The sequence below is a fragment of the Cuculus canorus genome, chromosome 3 (assembly GCF_017976375.1).
Source record: "Cuculus canorus isolate bCucCan1 chromosome 3, bCucCan1.pri, whole genome shotgun sequence".
In the NCBI taxonomy this organism is placed as follows: domain Eukaryota; kingdom Metazoa; phylum Chordata; class Aves; order Cuculiformes; family Cuculidae; genus Cuculus; species Cuculus canorus.
In genome coordinates this window covers 110,143,026-110,163,759 of record NC_071403.1, presented here as the reverse complement: position 1 = coordinate 110,163,759, position 20,734 = coordinate 110,143,026, and the positions used below count along the sequence as shown (strand labels likewise).

Genomic DNA, 20,734 nt, shown 5'->3' with positions numbered 1-20,734 from the left:
ACTTAATCACTGTCTACAACTACCCAAGAGGAGGTTGTAGCAAGATGAGTGTTGGTCTTTTCTCCTGAGTAGCAAGTCAGAGGATGAGAGGAAATGGCCTCAAGTTGCACCAGGGGAGGTTTGGATTAGATATCCAGAAAAATTTCTTCATTGAAAGAGTTATGGGGCCCTGGCAGATATTGCCCAGGGAGGTGGTTGAGTCATTGTTCCTAGAGGAATTTAAAAGATGGGCAAATGAGGTGCTCAGGGATCGGGCTTAGTGGTGGGCAGGTACGGTTGGACTCGATGATCTCAAAGGTCTTTTCCAACAAAATAATTCTATTCATTCTATAAACATTAATTCTTAAAAACCTGCCCAAATTCCTGTCTTTCCTTGAGCAGGAACACCAAATGGCAGTGCTGGGCGGTGCTCCCCACATGACCCAAATGCTGCCCTTCCCGACAGTAAAAACAGAGACCCTTAATGAACACCTCTGTTGTGTTCAACATGAACAGTGCCGCGAGCCAGAGGAGCGCACGGCACTGGTCCCGACAGCCCTCACTGGGACCCTCTGATCATCTCTCCCACCCCAGACACCTCCTCAGAGCGGAAACGGGAAAAGGCACTGCTATCAGGGCAACATTCTGTCTAACTTTCAAAATATACTTTTACTTGGATGAAAATTCTACTTGAGCTTCAATCAAAAATATTCCACTTTTTGTAAGTACTTCTTGTACAAAAAAAAATACAATCACTTGGCTGAAACCTTAAACAAAAAATATTCCACTTTTTGTCATAGCAACTACTTCTTGTATCAAAAAAATACAGTTTCTTTGATGAAACTTTAGCTTGAATAAAAAATATTCCCATTTTTGTCTTGGCAACTACTTCTTGCATCAAAAAAAATACAATCCCTTGGATGAAACTTTAGCTTAAATGCAAAATAGTCAACTTTTTGCAATAGTAACTACTTCTTGTGTCAAAAAAATACAATCACTTGGAGGAAACTTAATTCTACTGGAGCTTGAATAAAAGAATATTCCACTTTTTGTCATAGCAACTACTTCTTGTGTCAAAAGAAGTACAATCTCTTTGCTGAAATTTAAGTAAAAAATATGCAATTTTTGTAATAGCAACTACTTCTTATGTCAAAGAAAAAAAATACAATTTATTCCATGAAACTTTAGCTTGAATAAATCCCAGTTTTTGTAACAGCAACTGCTCCTCGTGTCAAAAAAATTACAATCACTTGGAGGAAACTTAATTCTACTTGAGCTTAAATTAAAAAATATTCAACTTTTTGTAACAGCAACTCCTTCTTGTATCAAAAAATCCCACAATGACTGGAATGCAACGTAGTTGTTCCCGAGCTTCAATGACAAGACACCCCCTCCTGCCCCATCAGCCCCCCCAAACCCCACACTCGGCTCCCCGCGCGCCCCCCGCGCTCTCCCCCTCCCCCGCCCGCCGCGGGGCGCGCCGGGATGCGGGGCGGGCTGCGCGTGCTCGGCGCCTATTGGCGGCCCCGTGCTCCGCCCCGGCGCCCCCACCCCGCCCTCTCCCGCCCCTCCCTCTCGGTGCGGGTCGGCGCTGCTTTGGGCCAGGCCGGGTGGGTCCCGCGGGCGGCCCTCATGGTGCCGCGGGCGGCGCGGCGAGGAACCGCCCGCCGGCCATGGCCGACCAGCTCGTCATCCTCAACGTGTACGATATGGTGAGCGCCGCGCCCGCGGGGAACGGCGAGACGGGAGGGAGGGAAGGGAACTTCCTCTGCCTTTCTGTCCTTGCTCCCGCGGGAATGGGGTCCCTGGAGTGGGAGACATGGCATACTGTGGGGCAGGGAGGGAGCGAGTTTCTGTCTTTCCCTCCCTGTTCCCGCGGGAATGGGGTGCCCTGGAGTGGGAAGAATAGAGAACCTCGGGGCAGGAAAGGAGGGAACTTGTCCTTCCTCTCCCTCCCTGTCCCCGTGGGAATGGGCCTGTGGAGCGGGAGAAATAGCGAGCCTTGGAGGGGGGCAGAGAGCGAACTTGTCCTGCTTTTCCTGTCCCCGTGGGAGAGGGGTCTGTGGAGCGGGAGAAAGGAGGCAGCGGGGAGGGAACTTGTCGCTTCTCTCCTCCCTGTCCCCGTGGGAATGGGGTCTGTGGAGCAGGAGAAATAGGGAATCCTGGAGGGGGGCAAAGTGGGAACTTGTCCTGCCTCTCCCTCCCTGTCCCCGCAGGAATGGGACACCTGGAGTGGGAGAAATAGAGAACCCTGGAGGGTTGGGGAGGTGTGGAGAGCAGAGAGAGAACTTGTGCCATTCCACTCCCTGTTCCTGTAGGAGGGGGGTCCCCGGAGCAGGAGAAATAGTGAACTCTGGGGCAGGGAGGGAGGGAACTTTTCCTGCCATTCCTCTCCCTGTCCTCGTAGGGATGGGGCCTGTGGAGCAGGAGAAATAGCAAACCCTGGAGGGAGGCAGGGAAGGAGGGAATTCATGTCCTTCCCTCCCTGTTCCTGTGGGAGGGGGGTCCGTGGAGCGGGAGAAAGGGGAGAGCAGAGAGAGAGCTTGTTCTGCCTCTCCCTCCCTGTCCTTGTGGGAATGGGGTCTGTGGAGCGGGAAGAATAGCGAACCCTGGAGGGGTAGGGAGGGAGGGGACTTGTCCTGCCCTTCCTCTCCCTGTTCCTACGGGAATGGGCTCCGTGGAGCAGGAGAAACGGCGAACCTGGAGGCGGGGAGGTGCGGGGAGCAGGGAGAGAACCTGTGCCATTTCCCTCTCTGTCCTCGTGGGAGCGGGGTCCGTGGAGGGGAGAAATGCCGAACCCGGGGGCTGGGCAAGGAGGGAGCTTGTCCTGCCCTTCTCTTGTCTGCCCCGTGGGAGCGGGCTCCCTGGAGCTGAAGAAACCGAGAACCCGGTGGCAGGGAGAGAGGGAGTTTGTCCTACTCTTCCCGCCTTGTCCCCACGGGAATGGGGTCCCTGGAGCAGAAGAAATAGAGACCCCTGGGGCAGGGAGGGAGAGAACTTCTCCCGCCCTTCCCTCCCTGTCCCCGCTGGAGGGGCTTCATGAGCAGGACAAATGAACCAACTCCCGGGTGGGGAGAAAGAGAGAGAATGTAGGAGGTTTGGCAATTTGTTGTGACCTGCAGGAACAGTTTGCCGTGGTGTTGGGCTGTGTCTTTCAGTGACTGGTAAATCCACTCCCTTGTCGTAGGAGAGACTTTTTTCCTGCTCCTCATGTGAATGGGGAGGGAAAGGTCCCTGTCCTCAAGCTGCTCTGTGGGGGGCTGCCTTCCCTGTTCCAAAACACCATAGAAGTGGGTGATTTTCCAGCAGGATTGCAGCTGGGAATAACCACTCTCTGTGGTTTGCTAGCACTGTATCAGTAACCTGATTTTTTTCCTAGACCAGAATTTTTGGTACAACTGCAACTTGATAGAAATAAGGGAACCGCTCCAGCTTGATTTGCAGTGCTGTGAGCTCACCTTCCCTCCCTCCTTGAGTAATCTTTCTGTCACAACTGCAGCCACTGTTGTATTGTCTTATGTTAAGCTGGAAGCTGCTCAAATGCCATGGTAACAAATGAGGTGTAAGTACCTGCATAGAGCAGGAGCTGCAGATAAGTAATATTAAGAAAATATTATCCTTTAATGCTTTTCAATCGCTGGAAATTAGAACGAGTAACTGGTTCTCTGACCATGTTGTCAGTCTGCTGATAGTGGGACAGGACAGTTAAGACTGTAACTAGCTTCAGGTAATTGCGCTTGTGTTACTTAGTTTATTTTGTTTAGGCTTTCCTGCTACCACCACTGTTCTAAAGTGAATTTTTTGTGTTTTAAAAGGGTGAAGGTGTGTGATGTATAGTCGTGAGTGCTGGCAGAGGGAAAATACAGCTTGTTTGCTTGGGAATACTCAGGCTGAAATGCTAGAATATTTAATAGCAGTCTATAGGGAGATGCGTGAAGGGTGAAGGGTCTGGAAAACAAGTATTATAAGGGAACTGGGATTGTTCAGTCTGGAGAAGAGGAAGCTGAGGGTAAACCTGATCTATCTCTACGACTACCTGACAGGAGGTTGGCGCCAGGTTGGTGCTGATCTCTTCTCCCAAGTAACAAGTGATTGGACAAGAGGAATTCATCTTAGGTTGCACCAGGTGAGGTTTAGATTGGATATTAGGAAAAATTCCTTTACTGGAAGAGTGGTGAAGCGTCAGAACAGGCTGCCCAGGGAAGTGGTGGAGACTCTATCCCTGAAGATGTTGAAAAAGCGTTTAGACGTGTCACTTTGGGACACAGTTTAGTAGGAATGGTGATGTTGAGCTGATGGTTGGATTTGATGGTCTTAGAGGTTTTTTCCAACCTTAATGATTCTATCTGGCTTGACATTAAAATTATGTATGAGATTACATTAACTAGCCTGATTCTTATCATTATTTTCATTCACGGTAATACTTGTCATAGAAATCAATGTCCCTCTCAAGGGACTTTTTTTTTTTTGCCCCCTCCTGTGTCCAAGTTCTGTTTGTAGTAAACATAACCTGTTACTTCTACTTCGGTTTTCTTTCATTGTAGAGATTGAGAGGAGACTGAAAACAGGAGCAGTCTATTCACTGTGATTTTTTTTTGGGGGGGGGGGTTGGAGCATGGGGAAGGAGGAGAATAGGATCTTTGCTCACCTGGTTGGGCATCTACATGATGCTGATATGACAAAAATTCAGTGTGCATTAGTTATACTGGACTTAAGGAGGGAAGGATGCTCTGTCACACGCATATGTGTGACTTGTCTGAACTACCGTTGAAAAACATGTTGGATAACCTCTTTCAGCATGAAAAGAAATGGTTTTACATATATTAACTGTATATATTTGTGCAGAGAATGAAGTGGGCCTTCAGTCTTGTGACTCTTATGTAAGATAGTATCTTTGAAGTCAAGGCTTGACGCACTTCTGACTCACTAAGGTGGAAGACCCAGTGTTCTCACTAAGACTTACTTAGCTGTGCAAAGTGTCATCTGGGCGCAGTTTGCAGGCAGGTTGCTGTCTCCTGAGTAAGTGCCTATCTGGAAAGTAATTCCAAGGCCTCTGTGAGAAACTCCGCTCTCACTATGATGGTAGCATTGGTGAGGTGCGACTTCACCATGCATTTTCTTTTTCCCTTGTGATAATCTCTTTCATTCACATGATTCTCCTTCATCTCGTACTCTTTAGATTTCTTTGCTGCAACCTGTCTCCTCCTTTTTTTTCCCCCTCCAGAGCTGAACTGCTGTGATCAGTATTGCTCCAGCCGTCCTAGGAAGGCTAACAGTTGACAGGAGGGAAGGGAAAGAAGAAAAGCAACAGGAAGGTTGTGCTCATAAAAACTAGTATCATGCTTTTCCTTAAAACATGTTGGGCACTGATGGATGTGCTGCTGTGATCAGTGGGGCTCTGCCTACATCACAAAGTAGCATGGTCTCTAAAGCCACCATCTGTGGAAGAAACTTACTCTCCAAAGAAAGCCAGCAAGCAAGCAAGCACATTTGTTTGCAGGTGTTTGATCTTGTTGAGGTTGCTTTTTGTGCATTGCTCTGCAGTTGTGGTATTTATTGAATCTGTACATCACCACGAATTATATGTAGTGTAAGCTGAGACAAGTAAGCAGAGTATCCCTGTATCCTACTTCAGCTGTGTTTGTTGTTGTGTAACAATGTCTACATTATTTGACCATTAGAGAAACAGATTTCCTTTAAAACTGGAAAGAAAAACTGAGGTTCCCATGGTGTCTGAAAGACACTGTCAATATACATCCTGCCTCAAGTGCCTTCTCTAAATGATGTCTCAGTCCATTTTAAACTTGTTTGAAGCAGGAGCTTAAACTAAAGCCTTCTTTTCATGTTGCATAGTGGTTACATTACTGCATGTGGACAGCCTGCTGAAGTCAATGATGCTGTGTTGTGTGGAGAGAAGGGAAGGGTCTTCCATAATTGTTACTTTGAAGTTCTGTTTACTTAACAAATTCTGCCAACTGTATGTGGAGGCACTAGCAGGTTTAGTGCTTGCTCCTGACATTTTGTGTTGCTTGGAGTGGGTTTGGGGTTTTTTGTAGTTCTCGTGCCAGACTTGGTGTTTTGTCTCTGTTCTGGGACAATAGACCACTGTTAGTCACCTGTATGACAGAATTAACGCTTCTGTAATTGCAACAGTTGTCTTAACAGCTTTATTTCAACCTGAGTGCTAACTGTAGCTTCCTCTCCCAGACAGCTGCATAGCTATGCAGGGGAATACTAGGTTACCTTGCTGCTGTTGAAATTCCTTGTAGGACTAAGTTGGTTGGTTTTGGAGCGTATACCCTTCCATTGTCCTCAGTGCTTGAAAAAGTGAAAATCTTTAAAACCAAAGGGCGAGGAGGCATGTGTGCATTGTACAAGAAAGCAGACTTTCAAGTACTAGTGGCTTTATGGAGGGAGGGAGGCTTACGGGCATATTTATGCGCTGCAGTTCATACCTTTGAAAATCTTTTATGATCATTAATATGGTAGGGTGAAGACTTTGATATATTGTGTTTTGAGAACTGGAGTACTTTGTAGTTTCATTTTAACCAACTGCTATTTTTAGGAGTCTAGCTTTTTTGCACCCAGAGTAGCATCCTATTTTTCCCCTTGTCAAATAAGGTTATAACAATCTAAAGTACTAGCATAAATGAAAGTTATGAAGAAAGTAATGAAGATACCTTTGAAGCACTGGCATTAGTCTTTTGCTTTAATTTCACTGACCTGACATTGTGCACATAGAAAAATATTTCTCTGATATATTTGTTCCAATAGTTGCATTAAACATGAATTCCTGTTTTACAAGACTGACATATTGCAAAATATTGAGGATATGGGATTGTGCTTCCTCTGTACATCCTACTATGCCAAAATTCATATCAGACTAAATGGAGGGAATCCGGTTTGTGTAATGGAAGCAAGAATGTAGCTTTTGGGGTCAATTTGGGATTCCAGAACTTATGGCATAGTATTGAACCAGCAAGCTATATATATATATTAAATTTACTTTACAATCTTTATTTTGAAAGTGATACATAATCATCTCAGCTGTAGCCAGATTCAGTGTACTTTAAGTTGCCTTTGTCCTGCATTTCCTTCTTCAGGGAGATCAGGCATTTTGATCAATGACAAAACGTGACCAACCTTCCAATACCTGATGCAGATTAAGTAATAACTAGATATAATTACTGTTCCTAGAGGGAAAGTTATTCTGCCTTATTGAAGTTTTTATCTTCAGTTAACCTACTCTGTTCTTACTGGAAATATTAAGTGACGTGCCAAGTTCCTGCAGGCACTTCTTCCAAAGCTGCTAACATTTGTTTAAATTGCTGCCACTGCTCAGTTTTTGTAGTGTAGGGAGCCCCATTTCTTTAGGTGGCACCAGTGAGGAGGCGGGCATACTTGAATAGCACTGGACTTGCTGAACGTCTTGTTAGAGCAGCTTTCTGTCACGTTTCTCTGCTTCTGTATGGATCAATGAGAAGGGCTGGTGACCTGCTTTCCAGTCCTCTCCCTTTACCTTGCATTAGGTTTCACAGAGTTGTGCAAGGGGAGAAGCGTGGATAATTTTTCCCTTTTTCTGCCTAGTGACAAACTAGGCTTTATTACTTCCATATCTTGTGTAACTTCTGTTCCATTTTCAGAGAGCAGCAATAACTTTGTTTGACATTAACAGGTCCAATGTGTAGATGATTTCAAATTCAGAGACCAGACCCAGAGTTTTCTGGCAGAATGGATGTCCAGGAGAGGAAAGGCTACAGCACCGGTGATCCTGTTAGATTCAGTTAACTTAGATATACCTTCTCATTAGGCAAACATACTCTCTTGCTGCACTGTCAAACTGTATGTTGAATGTGCCTACGATTTTGTCTATAAATATAAAGCTAAAATTGTTTTGAAATGGTCAGCTGGTGAAGTGTGGGATAGGACTGGTTTCAGAACTGAAACAGGTTTATGTTTAAATAGCTCTTCCATTTTCCTGGGGGCTTTAATGAATGGAATTTTTTTTTTTTTTTTAAGTTAGTTGTGTAGTCTTAACATTGTTCTCTTTCTCCTCTTCTTGTTTTCTCCCTGTTCTGTGTCTTACTATACAGACTATCTCTAACCCAGTATATTTCTGGGTGTAGCTTGATTTGAAGCATCTGGTTAGATACCTATGAACTAACTCTGCTCCCTTCCGCACGGTGAAGAAGGAAAGAACTTCAAACACACTAGGGTGGTGATTTAGTGTAGTCGTCCATACACGGTGGGCTAACATCGCAATGCATTAACGAAACCAGAAATTAACAGAAAGCATAAAGTTTAGTCTTAAGCAAAATTTATCCACATATCTCCAGGATCCTTACCTTTAAATAAATACAAGGAGCAGAATCTGGTTTCTGTTCATCGATGTTGACAAAATTTTGCACAACAGGCTTGTTTAGGGAAGAGGACATCAAATCCTGAGCATCTCGTTCTCCAGATAGTAATTTGTGACCTGTGTCTGCTAGCACAGTTGTGAGGTTTTGGCTGGAAAAGTGATGTGCTGATGTTTGGCTGCTGCTGGTAATTGAATTTCAGGGACCATTTACTTTTAGGTTTGGTAATGCTTAGAATAAGGATGACTGTAAAGGACAAATACATACATATCTGAAATTTGTAACTTTTGGCTTGACTTGCTCTTTTTGCATTTTGACTTGTTTTGGCTTTCATAAATAGCTTCTCAGCCCAAAGTTTAGTGTATTGTTTTTATTGGGAGAAAATAGATTTTAGAAATGCATGTTATATGCCATAGTGTTTGTAGAGGCCCTGTAAACTCTACTAACTCTAGGTAGCACGTCTTAACAATATTTAACACCTGTAGCTCTTTACATTTTTATCATCAGTTGTGCTGTTTTAGTAGTCAGAAAGCACTTACTATGTTGACAGGTTGTGTGAAGAAGAGCTGCTTTTCCTTCCTGCCTGCTAAACAAATACCAATTGGATGGCGGTGCTGCCTCAGTCTGTGTTCTGCCTGCCAGCTGATTTGAAGGCTCGAAGTGGTGCCCTTTGGGACCGGATGACCTGAAAGGAAAAATCCCACTACTGGAGTAATTGACAAAATAATGTTTTCCTTGTATTTTCCAGGATTTTTCTTACAAGCCAATTTCTGTTTCAAGGACACAGCTGAGCCTCTTATTTTTTTTTTTTTAAGTCTTTGTTTGAAGTTCCTTTTTAAATTGTGTCACTTGAAAATTTTTACTGCTTGAAGACTGATATTTTGAGGGCAGTGATATAGCCAAGGAAAGACAGTAATTTTAGAGGTTTTCGCTTTCCAGAATTTAGTGCATCTTTAAAACTTTGAAGGTAATAGCTCCTGATAGGCACTTGCTGCTGCTGTAGCTTTTGAGAAAGAAAAGTGAAAGCACTAAGGGAAAGTGGTTTTGGTGGTTATTTTATTTTTAAATTAAGACTTCCTGGTTTCCTTTTGAAATGCAGCTCTTATTTGTTGGCTACAATAGAAGGGATATGTTGGAAGCAGGTGTCCCATAGTAGGACAGGCTGAGGAAGTTTGGCTTCTTTAGCCTAGAAAAGAGAAAGCTCCAGGGAGACTTTATAGCAGCCTTCCAGTACCTAAAGAGGGGCTACAGGAAAGCTGGTAAGGGGCTCTTTATCAAAGGGTGCAGGGACAGGATGAGGGGGAACGGTTTTAAGCTGAAAGAGGGGAAATTTAGATTAGATATTATAATTTTTTTACTGTGCCGGTGGTGAGGAACTGGAACAGGTTTCCCAGAAAAGTCATTGATGCCCCATCCCTGGAGGTGTTTAAGGCCAGGTTGGATGAGGCTTTGAGCAACCTGATCTAGTGGAACGTGTTCCTGCCCATGGCAGGGGGGTCAAAACCATATGATCTTTCAAGTCCCAAACCATTCTGTGACCTATGCAAAAGACTTATATGTGATATACTAAGGTAATTTCAGTCCATCTTCCATATCTCCAGGTGTGTTTCGTGCTCATCTGGTCGTAAGCAAAAGTGTGGTCGTTGCTATAATTGAGAGCTAGTGTCCGTGTGTTACAGTCCTGCATTCTAATGTTGCTTTAAAAAAAAAAAAAAAAGACTCCTGAAAAATTACTGCAGCCTATTCTAGGATTCATGGATAAGTTTGCCACCTGCAACTTGTTGACATAGCAAAAGTTGTTGTGGCTCTCTCCTGGGTACGGTCTGCTTGGTTGACAGACATTGATAGGGCTAAAACACTGGGGTAGAACCTAATTGAATTGATTCACAGTGTACACTTGGGAATTTTAACAGTATGTTCTATTCCCATAAAATCAGTTGCACAGTTTCAGTTTGTTGTAGGGTTTTATGCTTTTAATCTGGGGACGAATACATGTCAGTCTGCTATGAGAAGACAAATCTGTACTGGAAACTAACTAGAGTTCTTTTTGTTTTCTTCTTTCCTTCTAGTATTGGATGAATGAATATACCTCTTCCCTTGGAATAGGAGTGTTCCATTCGGGTATAGAGGTGTATGGCCGAGGTACGTACAAGAAAAAGATAAATAACAGCACTACTGGAATAAAGAGTAAGTTAAAAAGCATTTTTCAGGTAGTGAGGGAAGTTTGGAACCTGAAAGATTTTCTCTTAAAGTTCTTATCTCTTCTGCCTCTGGAAAAAGCCTTGGGTATGAATAACCTGGTAGTCACCTTGCGTTCTTGTATAAAGCTATGCAACTGTGAAAAAGTATGCAATTTATTCAGCTAGGCATAGGAACTCTTATTTTAGCTTTTGAAATACCTATTGTTGAAACAAATGTGTGCTTCATGGTTGAGTGGGTGAGTCATGTTTCCTCAGCATTCTGCCAGCACTTAGTGCAAGGAGTTAATTTTTAACTACAGAAATTAGTCTTTTGTAGATAGGCACCTGACAGTGCACACACTCGGGAAAATCTGCCTGTTCCTTATTGGTAGGTTGGTTTGTTTTAAAGAGACAGTTTCTTTAAAAGGCGTTTCATGCATCCTGTTCACAAAAGATACACAGGTATTAAATACAGCAATACATTCCGACATTGCTAAAGAGTTTATAGTTTAGGAATGACCCTTACTGGTCTGCTCAGGCCACTTTTGAATCCCTGTTGCTGCCAGGTGTTTGAGTGCGCTGTAGCATGGGCTCAGGTCAGAGGTGATCCTCCCTGACTGTGTAGTGATGGTCTGTGGTCATGGTGTTGCTAAAAGTAGTCCGTTTAAAGAAGAAAGAATCTACTTCAGTTCCCCTTTTTTTTTTTTTTTTTTTTTTTGGAATGTGTTTGGAGGTGAGGGGAAGCAGCGAAAGGTGTGACATGCCATCTGAAGACCACGTTGCACAAGGTTATCTTGAACTGTAGATGTTTCAGCTACTGTAAGGCCACTGGGTTTGCAAGTGTTATCAAAGCAACAAATTGACAAGATACAGTGCTTATTGTTAAAACTTTTGTGAATTTGGTTTGATCCAAACCAGAAAGACTTGACTCTTAATAGTGCTGTGCCAAATACATGTGCCTCCCTTCCTGTTTGGCTTTCTCATGTAGCAGGTCATACCCCTGTTAGAGCAATGACTTGCATTTTTCAGAGTACATCAAACTTTATTTATTAACCTGTTGTAAAAAAAGATTATCCACAAAACTGAATGCTAGGCTTGGATGATGTGTTACAAGCTTTGAGGAAAGGAAGCATGAAGTCATGCTTAAAGCTTTTTATTGCACTCTGGGTGTGGCATGCTATGTTATCTGACAGGCACAGAAGGAAAGAGCTAAAGCACACCGTGATATTTTCATGTACTGTAAGTGCCTCTGCCAGCAGATGCTACGTGCAGACTTCAGATGCATACAGTCGTTTACTTTCATGTTATAGTAAAGAGCTCGGGACTGTTGAACTCTTGCGGGTCAAGGAATTAAAAAACCTATGACGCCACTACTCACTGCCATACTTACAGCTGTAGCGTGTACTGAATAGAAGCACTGTCAGGCACTTCGGGATGCCTCATCCAACCTGGCCTTGAACACCTCCAGGGATGGGGCATCAATGACTTCTCTGGGGAACCTGTTCCAGTGCCTCACCACCCTCACAGTAAAAAATTTCTTCCTAATATCTAATCTATATCTGTAAATATGTAAGTGGACTCTGAAAGACAAGCATATATAAAGAACATTGGTAGGATTTAGAGTTTAACTCGTAAATCCTCACTTATACAATGGAAGCAGTGTATACTTACTGTAAAGTTATTCAAGTTAAACCCGTACGCTGATGTAGGAAATTTCCTGTCAGTTTTTACTTAGATGGACTAGTAACTAACAAAATTATTAATTTCCAGCTCTTGCATTTGTTACCCATTTAAATTAGATGCCTGTTTTCTAGCTTTAGGTCCTTGTGAAGTCATCTTCCAGTCAGTAAGGTCTGCTGTTCCTTACTGTCGTTGTGTGCTGTTTCTGTTAATTCTGAGCTTTCTCTTTCAGAATTTGCCTATGGTGGTCATCCATACCCTTTTTCTGGCATATTTGAAATTTCACCTGGAAATGCTTCTGAGCTGGGAGAAACGTTTAAATTTAAGTAAGAAATGTACCTATTTCCTTGCTTTTGAGAAGGCATATTAAAAAGACAACTTGTCGTATTTATTTTTGAGGAGAGATGTATTAAGTGGTACTACAGGATTTCTGACTGAGAATTCATGTATTTTCTTAGAAATGAAAGATGGACAGAGGTGATGAGACAGTGAAGCATCTACAGCAGAGAACATGACTTTTAGCATACAATTAAATTCCTTGAATTTGTGCTAATCACGTGGACTTGTGGCTAATGTTTGTCACTCACATAGTATGTACAATGGGGTAACTTTTACAAGGAAGTGAAATTTTTATTCCAGGAAAAAAGCTGAAAAATGTTGCTTTTTAAGGTTTCCCCATGTCTGTTTTCCATGTTCTGGGTGTGATTGCCTTGACCCTTCCTTGCATTACAAGCTCTTACCTGTGCTCAGCTGTCTCTTAGGAACAATGTCCTTTGGAGAGAAGGGGAGAATTGCATCCAGTGTCTGTCAGAATTAAGTTGCAAAGAGCTTAAGTGTGCTACAGTTGGACAGCTGGCAGTGAAATCTCCTGATAAAGATGGAAGTGCTGCTGGAAAATGAAACAGAAAGGATCTGTTATTCTGGGAGGGCAGAAAGATCTTGCCACCTACAGTGGGGAGGATTTTTGAGCGATTTCTAACAGTAATGCACCTATATCGTGGAAACCTGATCTCTTCTCTCTGTTTCTCTTATAGAGAGGCTGTGGTTCTAGGCAGTACTGACTTTATGGAAGATGACATAGAAAAAATAGTAGAAGAGCTTGGAAAAGAATTCAAAGGGAATGCTTATCACCTAATGCACAAAAACTGCAATCACTTTTCTTCAGCTTTGTCCGAGGTAAATAAACGTGGAGGTCTATAGAAAGGTGCTTCCCAGGTGGTTACAGAGGGTCATCTTCTACTTGTTGTCTGGAATATTTGGCCTAATTTCCAACTTCCTATCTCTGTTACCTTGGGCAAATGTCACTGGTTTTGAGGTTTTATTTGTGCTTCTGTCCAAAGTGCAAGATTTTGCTGCTAAAAATGGTAAATATTGTTGTCATACATAGTTTGTGTTTGAGCAGGGGTGCATTCCTAATTGATAGATCTAGTAAATAAAGTATTAATGGGATCTCAAAATTATTTCAGATGCTTCAGGGATTGCTACTGAAGATAGAAACACATGTTATTTTTATCAGTATTTCCCCACAGAACCATCACACTGAAAATAATTTCCCAGTTATGACTTGCCAGTAAAGAATAACAAAGGCATTGAAATTTCACAGATAATGTTAATCTTCTGCTTGAGAGGCTTTAGTCAAATTATTGCTCTGCCAGCACCTGTGTCCTGGTCATATATGACAGATACCTGGGTGGTCGTATAAAGTATGTGACTGTGGAGTAAATGGGTTTTGCTTTTTTCCCCTCAGCTTTATTTTAACATGATTGGTTTGCCAGTATGGTTGAATGCCTGATCCACTCACGTGTGTATCGACACAAGGGAAAGGGTCAGAAATGAATAACCCAGGACAAAGAGGGAAATGATAGCTGTGATCTTTATCAGTAGTTGGCAATCTGTGTTTGTCAGAATTTATTCTAATGTTTCATTGAAGCACTCCAAAATAGGATTGGCTGTTTTTTCCATGGTGAATTTCCATAAAATTCAACTGTCTTTTTTTTTCAAAATAGTTAATAGCACACAGTGTATAGCCTATGCTACAGAGTAGACTGTTTGATCTTCCAGTGGTACTGGAAAATTTTATTGAAAGTATGATTCACATGCAATGCTGGTACAAGTAAGTAGGATGAGACACTGACGGAGCTGCAGTTGGAACGAAGTCTACCCTCTATGGCCAGGTTTTTGCCCTACTCTTCAACCACATGGTCAAGTTGCTTCTATTTTGTGTCTTGTCCTATTTAGTGTTCAAATTGACTATAAAACCAGGAATGCAATTACAAAGTGAAATGCCGCTCAGTTACAGCAGACCAATGCTCCCATTAGCTATGATTTTCTCCAGCTTTGCACTGGAGTAATTCCAGAAGTGAATACGGAGATAGTTAAGTAAAATAGCTCACTCCTTGAATAGTGACAATGAAGCCATCTAATAACTGACGTACAGTATAGGTAATTATTTGGTACAGCTTTATATATTTTTGAGCAGTTGAAACCAGCTTTGCGTAGCTATACAGCTGCTCTTGTTACAGTGAACCTAAGTGTGTCTGTTTGGCCTGTGTGCTGGAAGAGTGATGTCTTTTTTTCAGGGTCCCTTTTTGTAATAGTGAGATTTCTTCCGCAATTTCTGTTTCTGAGGAATAAGCAGTGAACAGTACCTTAGCTCGTTTCTTTGCCTTTTGTAGAAGTTATTCAAAAAGAGTAAAGTGGTTAGGCTTTTTCAGGACTTCTAAAAAGAAGTGTGGAACCATGTGTCAAGCTCTCACAGTGGAAAACAAGTCTCCTTGCGTGGCTCAGGATGCTGGTTTTACTGGTGGAGAAAGTTGTCTTAGGGCAGCTAAATTGAGTGATTCTTGACTGACTTTTGTGATATAGACATCGTAAGGCTGCTGCGGTCTTTGCATTTATTACTGTAGTTATGTTACCACTGAATCTGGAAGACAAATTAATCCTTTCTTTTCTCTCCCCCCCTAGATTCTGTGCGGGAAAGAGATTCCACGATGGGTGAATCGCCTTGCCTACTTCAGCTCTTGTATACCGTTTCTCCAGAGCTGCCTGCCGAAGGAGTGGCTAACTCCTGCAGCCCTCCAGTCTAGTGTTAGCCAGGAACTACACGACGAGCTGGAGGAAGCTGAGGATGCAGCAGCATCAGCTTCCTTGGCAAGTTCAGCATCTGGGTCTAGAACTGGACGCCACACCAAACTATAAGTCCTCCTCCAAACTAACAAATGGTTTGAGATACTTCAGTTTAATCTCTCCAGCAACTGATGTCCTGACAGAACATGAGAGCTGACTCTAGAACATTGGTTTTATATGCAAAAAAGGCTCTCAACAACCCCTGTTTCAGCTCAGGATTACTTATGTAGTGAAAAGAATTGCTGGGAGAAAAGGGAAGGATTTTGTGTGAAGCCACCCTTTTCATTTTCACCTATTGGGTAGACCTGGTTTAACTTAACATCTTGTATAAAGCAGAAGTTAAATTATTTGTTTACAGTATTATGTACTGCTGTTTACAAGTCCTGTAAGGACTCCTGCCACCATGGAAGAAGAGAAAATTAGAGTTTGATCTAACAATTGGTACAGCTCGGAAGCAGTGTTAGGATGCCGTTGATGCCCTTTCTTTTTGAGATTTAAGGCAGGTGAACATTAAATTGCTGAGATATGCCAGAAATGCTGAATGCTCTATATGTGAACAGGGTACTGTGCACTTAAAGTGGCTGATGTAAACAGGTAGATTCCAGCATGTAGGGAGACTGGTTTTGTCTAAGATCTGTTAATAGAATTACGACCTCTACATTAATGAAACTGTGGATTTTTGCACATATGAAGGGAAATTTCTATCTCATTAAAATGCACACTGATCCCTTTTTCTTTTTAACTCGGACATGTAGTTTGCATCCTGTCTTCTATCTGTATTTACAGTCTACTTCAGCCAAGATTTAGACAAGTGAATGTCATCCATTAGAACCATCGACAAATTTTTCAGTTTGCTTTACTTGATTTCAGACTTGTATAAAAAAGTTAATACTTGTATTCTTTTTTTTTGTTTCATGTAGTTTGGAGTAGTGTAATAGAAGCCATTTATGGTTGGGGAACGGCCTTGCTTTCTGCTGCTGATTTTGCTTCATTTGAGTTTGCAAACATTTGTGCCCTCTTTTTTTGAGCTATAAATTACTGCCCAGTTGTGCGTATCTGCACAAATTATAGAGAAATCTTAATTTATTTTCCCCACAGTCTGTCTGTGGCATTAACTTTCTTGTCAGATGTAATGAAGAAAAACCTGAAAATTGCTTATGCACCTGCGTGTTTACACCGCAGAACCCACTAATCTGCACACATAATTATATCAGAAGGTAAGAGATATTATTTTCTAAAACACAGAATTATGTTTGCTGGTAGATTATAATTAGAGCTAAATTATAATTAGTGATCAGAATATATAATGGAATGCCTTATTCTTGTTCACTTACCAAGAGAATTAATGGTTCTTCCAGTCATTAGTGTAAATTAGTGAGGTTTTGTTGTGCACATAAGGATACAGTAGCACAAACATGAGGGAGGTGAGCTTGTGTGTTTTCTAAGACTCGCTGCCTTAAAGTAACAAAAATCATACCGTCTGTAAACTGATCAGCTCACAAAGAAGTGTGCGTTACAAGAAGTATCAATGATTCTCACAAGATTTATCTTTTCAGTCTGTTGCTGGGTTTAGTTTTTCTGTTAAGTGAAATACTGACTCTACAGTTTCTGCTGTTTAAAAGGAAAAATATCCTCTTAGGAGGCAAGAATGCTTCATGTTGCAAATGCTCCTAGCCCTGGGTTGTCGGTGCCATTGAACCCTACAGGAAGGTGCAGAGGATGTGCTGTTGTAAGAATTCTTATAATCACCAGCTCTGCTTCACAATGGAAATGAGCAGAAGTTTTTCTGCTAGCAGTTGAGTTGGATCGTTTGTCAGGCAGTCCTTAAGCTTTCACTTATCATCTGTGATGCAGTGTAGGTACAGAGAGATTGACACTTAGGTGTGGGGGGGGGAAAAATCAAGTGAGACTCTTTCCAGAAAGAGCAGGATAATAGTAGAATTCTCTTTAACGGTAGTTTGGTACATTTTTTAATGATCACTTCTACCAAGTGGGAAACGTTGAAGATTGACAAGTCTGCTACTAACTGTGTTCTCTGGTCTCCAGAAGCTGGACATACTGACTCTCCGTGTTGAGTGCTTTTTCACAAGAATCTCCAAATTTGAGTTCTCCTTTCCTTTTTTTTTTTTTTTTTCCTGTAGTGAAAATGAATATGGTGGTCTCCAGTCAATTCTCAAGCATTACAGAACTGAATCTCGCACTGCTTACAGCTAAGACACCAGGCTGCAGACAGGTTATGTTGTCTCTGCTGTGCAGCTATGGTAGCAATGTGACTTGAGTCTCCTGGCCAAGACAGGTCTTTTATTTCAGCTCAGGGTTGAGGCCACTGATCTAGCAACGTACTGTAGCTTTTCCTAAGTTTTAGGAAAAATAAATAGAATGAATTTTCATTGCTACCTAACTTTTATGTACCAAAATTAGCTTTTTAGGCTTCTTGATACATCCAGAGCGCTAGGTCACAAATCTCTACACCTTCATGAACACAAACAACTACAGCGTGTACAATGCAAGAACGTGACAGATCACAGCACAGTTTTTATTTAGAAGTAAAACTAAGACTATTTTTTATAAAGCAGACTGGAAAGTTTGTAACAAAAACATTCATTTTATTGGTAGTGAAAATACTGTCTTATGCTCTGTAATTTTTCCTTGTTTTGTTTCAAAACCATTCATTTGTAACTCCTGTGAGGAAACTGACACCCGAACCCTGAAGGCTGTTGGGTATTGTATCAAAGCAAGCAGTACTGTAACTTCAAACGCCTGCTGTCAACTCAGCCTCCGCTGGTTGCCTCCAAGAAGTCACCCTGCCAGTGGTTACTCCGATTTGTTAGCAATAGAGCAAGTTACCTTTCACCAGCATTACTGCCAAGCAGGGATTACTTTAGTCTACTAAGGACCACACTGTGCTAGGACTAGAACACTTCAGAATGCTGTGAGAAAGCTGGACACCTGTGGAGTCTTTTCCATCAAAACGGGTAGAAAAATATCACTACTTCAGGGTTCTGCTCTGTTTACTTTCTCATTCTTGTTTAATTTTCTGTAAGGTAGTACTTTTGATACGTATTATATTCTTTAACTCAAAGTCATTTTATTTAAATGCCATTTTCTGTTCAGCAAGCCAAAAAAATCCGATGTACTGTCAGTGTGCACCAGTAACTTCAGAGTGGCTTGGTAAAAACATAGTTGCATTACTTCTAAACTTTGCAATGCAATTCTGATCACTATTGATACATGATAATTTTCACGGTTGGAAGTTGGTTACAAGCTGAATATTCACTGACGCATTTTTTGTAAACTTGTATTCAAGTTTACTGTACTACATAGTATTTGTATAAAATTCAAAGAATTTTGACTTTTGTTACCTGTACATGGCAACAAGTTGTCTAGCATCTGAAACTTAAATCCATCAGTTTATTAAAAATACTTTTATAAAAAAGCAGTTGGCTGTGTGTTGTTCCCCGGTACCTGCAGCTTGTTTGTCAGCGCCGCCCAAACTCTGAGCCTTGCTGGGCTAGAGTAGGAACCCCATACTTCTCACATGGTCTCGTCCATTAAAATTAGCATCTCACAAACTAGACCAGGATATAGCCATGGAGAAATGCAAGATTGCTGCAGTGGTGCAGTTTTAGCTTCCTTTGGGGATGATAAAGGGCTGCGTATATCTGGGTTTCCTGAGAGAGGGATGTTCCTCACACCAGACCAGCTTTGCATCCCTGTCCATCTCTGAGCAGCAGCCCAGGATAAGAAGAGCTAAGGTAACACCGCTCCTTCTATGGGTGGAAAACAGGTGGCTGGTGTTCCTCGCATTCTGTTTCAAAGTGGTGTGTCAGTCCTGGGATCCTGAAAGCTGAAAGCCTGCTGCGCTTGCTGGTTACCTGCTGTGCTTTCTTCTAGGCCCTGTGGGGGTGTGAAAGGAGAGAAATCACTGGTGGCATCTTCTGAAGGAAGCCAACAAAGGTGAAAGAGAAGGTCTTCATGTGTGCCCCATGGGTGCTGTTCAAACTAAGCTCATGGGGTTCAACTCTAAGATTTCCTTTCAAGGAACCTTTTTTTTACCTGTTCATCCCCTTTCACCTTTACACAGCTCAGAACAAGGCGCCTAAATATTGGACTTAAAGAAGCCACGAGTCTTGCTGAACTGTTCTTGCGGGGGATCACTGTAGTGTGGGAGGAGTGTTAGGAAGGGGCTCAAGCCATCTCAGATGAGAAGGGCCTTTGTTTCTGCCCCAGAAACTTTCAGTCCCCCAGGTGACTGTGGGGCAGCACTGTGGGGTATTCAAATGCACCTTCCATAGGGTTCGGGTCTGGTCCCAGTGTGGCTGATGCAGATCTTCCTTATGAGATAAAATATGGCTCAAAGTCCAGATAGAGATCCATGACGAGTCGTGTCCCTCAGGGGTCCATACTGGAACCAGTGCTGTTCAATATCTTTATCAATTGTATTGACAGCGAGACTGAGTGTACCCTCAGCAAGTTTGCAGATGACACCAAACTGAGCGGTGCAGTTACCACACCGGAAAGAGGGGATGTCATCCAGAGGGACCTGGACAGGCTGGAGAAGTGGGCCTCTCAGAACCTCATGAGAAGTTCAACAAGGCCAAGTGTGAGGTCCTGCACTTGGGTCGGGGCAGTCTCCAATTTCAGTTAGATGGGAGATGATGTGATTGAGAGCAGCCCTGCAGAGAAGGCCTTGGGGGTGCTGGTCAGTGAGAAGCTCAACATGAGCCGGCAGTGTGCACTCACAGCCCAGAAGACCAACCATATCCTGGGCTGCATCAAAAGCAGCGTGGCCAGCAGGGCGAGGGAGGTGATTCTGCCCCTCTATTCCTCTCTTGTGACACCTTATCTGGAGTGTTGTGTCCAGTTCTGGAATCCTCAACATAAGAAGGATATGGAGCTGTTGGAATGGGTCCAGAGGAGGGCTACAAAGATGATCAGAGGGCTGGAGCACCTCCCATACGAGGACAGGCTGAGAGAGTTGGGGTTGTTCAGCCTGGAGAGGAGAAGGCTCAGAGGAGATCTTATAGTGACCTTCCAGTACATGAAAGGGGCTACAAGAAAGCCGGAGAGGGGCTATTCATAAAGGCTGGTGGTGATAGAACGAGGGGGAACAGGTACAGACTGGAGAGGGGCAGATTTAGATTAGACATAAGGAGGAATTTCTTCACTATGGGAGTGGTGAGACACTGGCACAGGTTGCCCAGGGAGGTTGTGGCTGCCCCATCCCTGGAGGTGTTCAAGGCCAGGCTGAATGGGCCTTGGGCAGCCTGAGCCAGTGGAATGTCTCTGCCCATGGCAGGGGGGTTGGGACGAGATGATCTTTAAGGTCCCTTCCAACCCAAACCATTCTATGATTCTGTGTGAATTGCCCCCCTGCCAAACGGAGCACAGGCAGGTTTTTTATCAGGCTGT

At 42.9% G+C, this 20,734-nt stretch overlaps 1 protein-coding gene across 1 annotated transcript; it reads left to right on the top strand.

Moving 5' to 3' along the window:
- The first annotated feature begins 1,538 nt into the window (after nucleotides 1-1,538).
- DESI2 (desumoylating isopeptidase 2) lies at nucleotides 1,539-18,750 on the top strand. The gene is made up of 5 exons (XM_009559652.2): nucleotides 1,539-1,691; nucleotides 10,406-10,478; nucleotides 12,429-12,522; nucleotides 13,231-13,372; nucleotides 15,161-18,750. Exons 1-5 carry the CDS (start codon nucleotides 1,653-1,655, stop codon nucleotides 15,392-15,394), a joined length of 582 nt encoding a protein of 193 aa, XP_009557947.2. The 5' UTR covers nucleotides 1,539-1,652; the 3' UTR covers nucleotides 15,395-18,750.
- The last annotated feature ends 1,984 nt before the right edge of the window (nucleotides 18,751-20,734 follow it).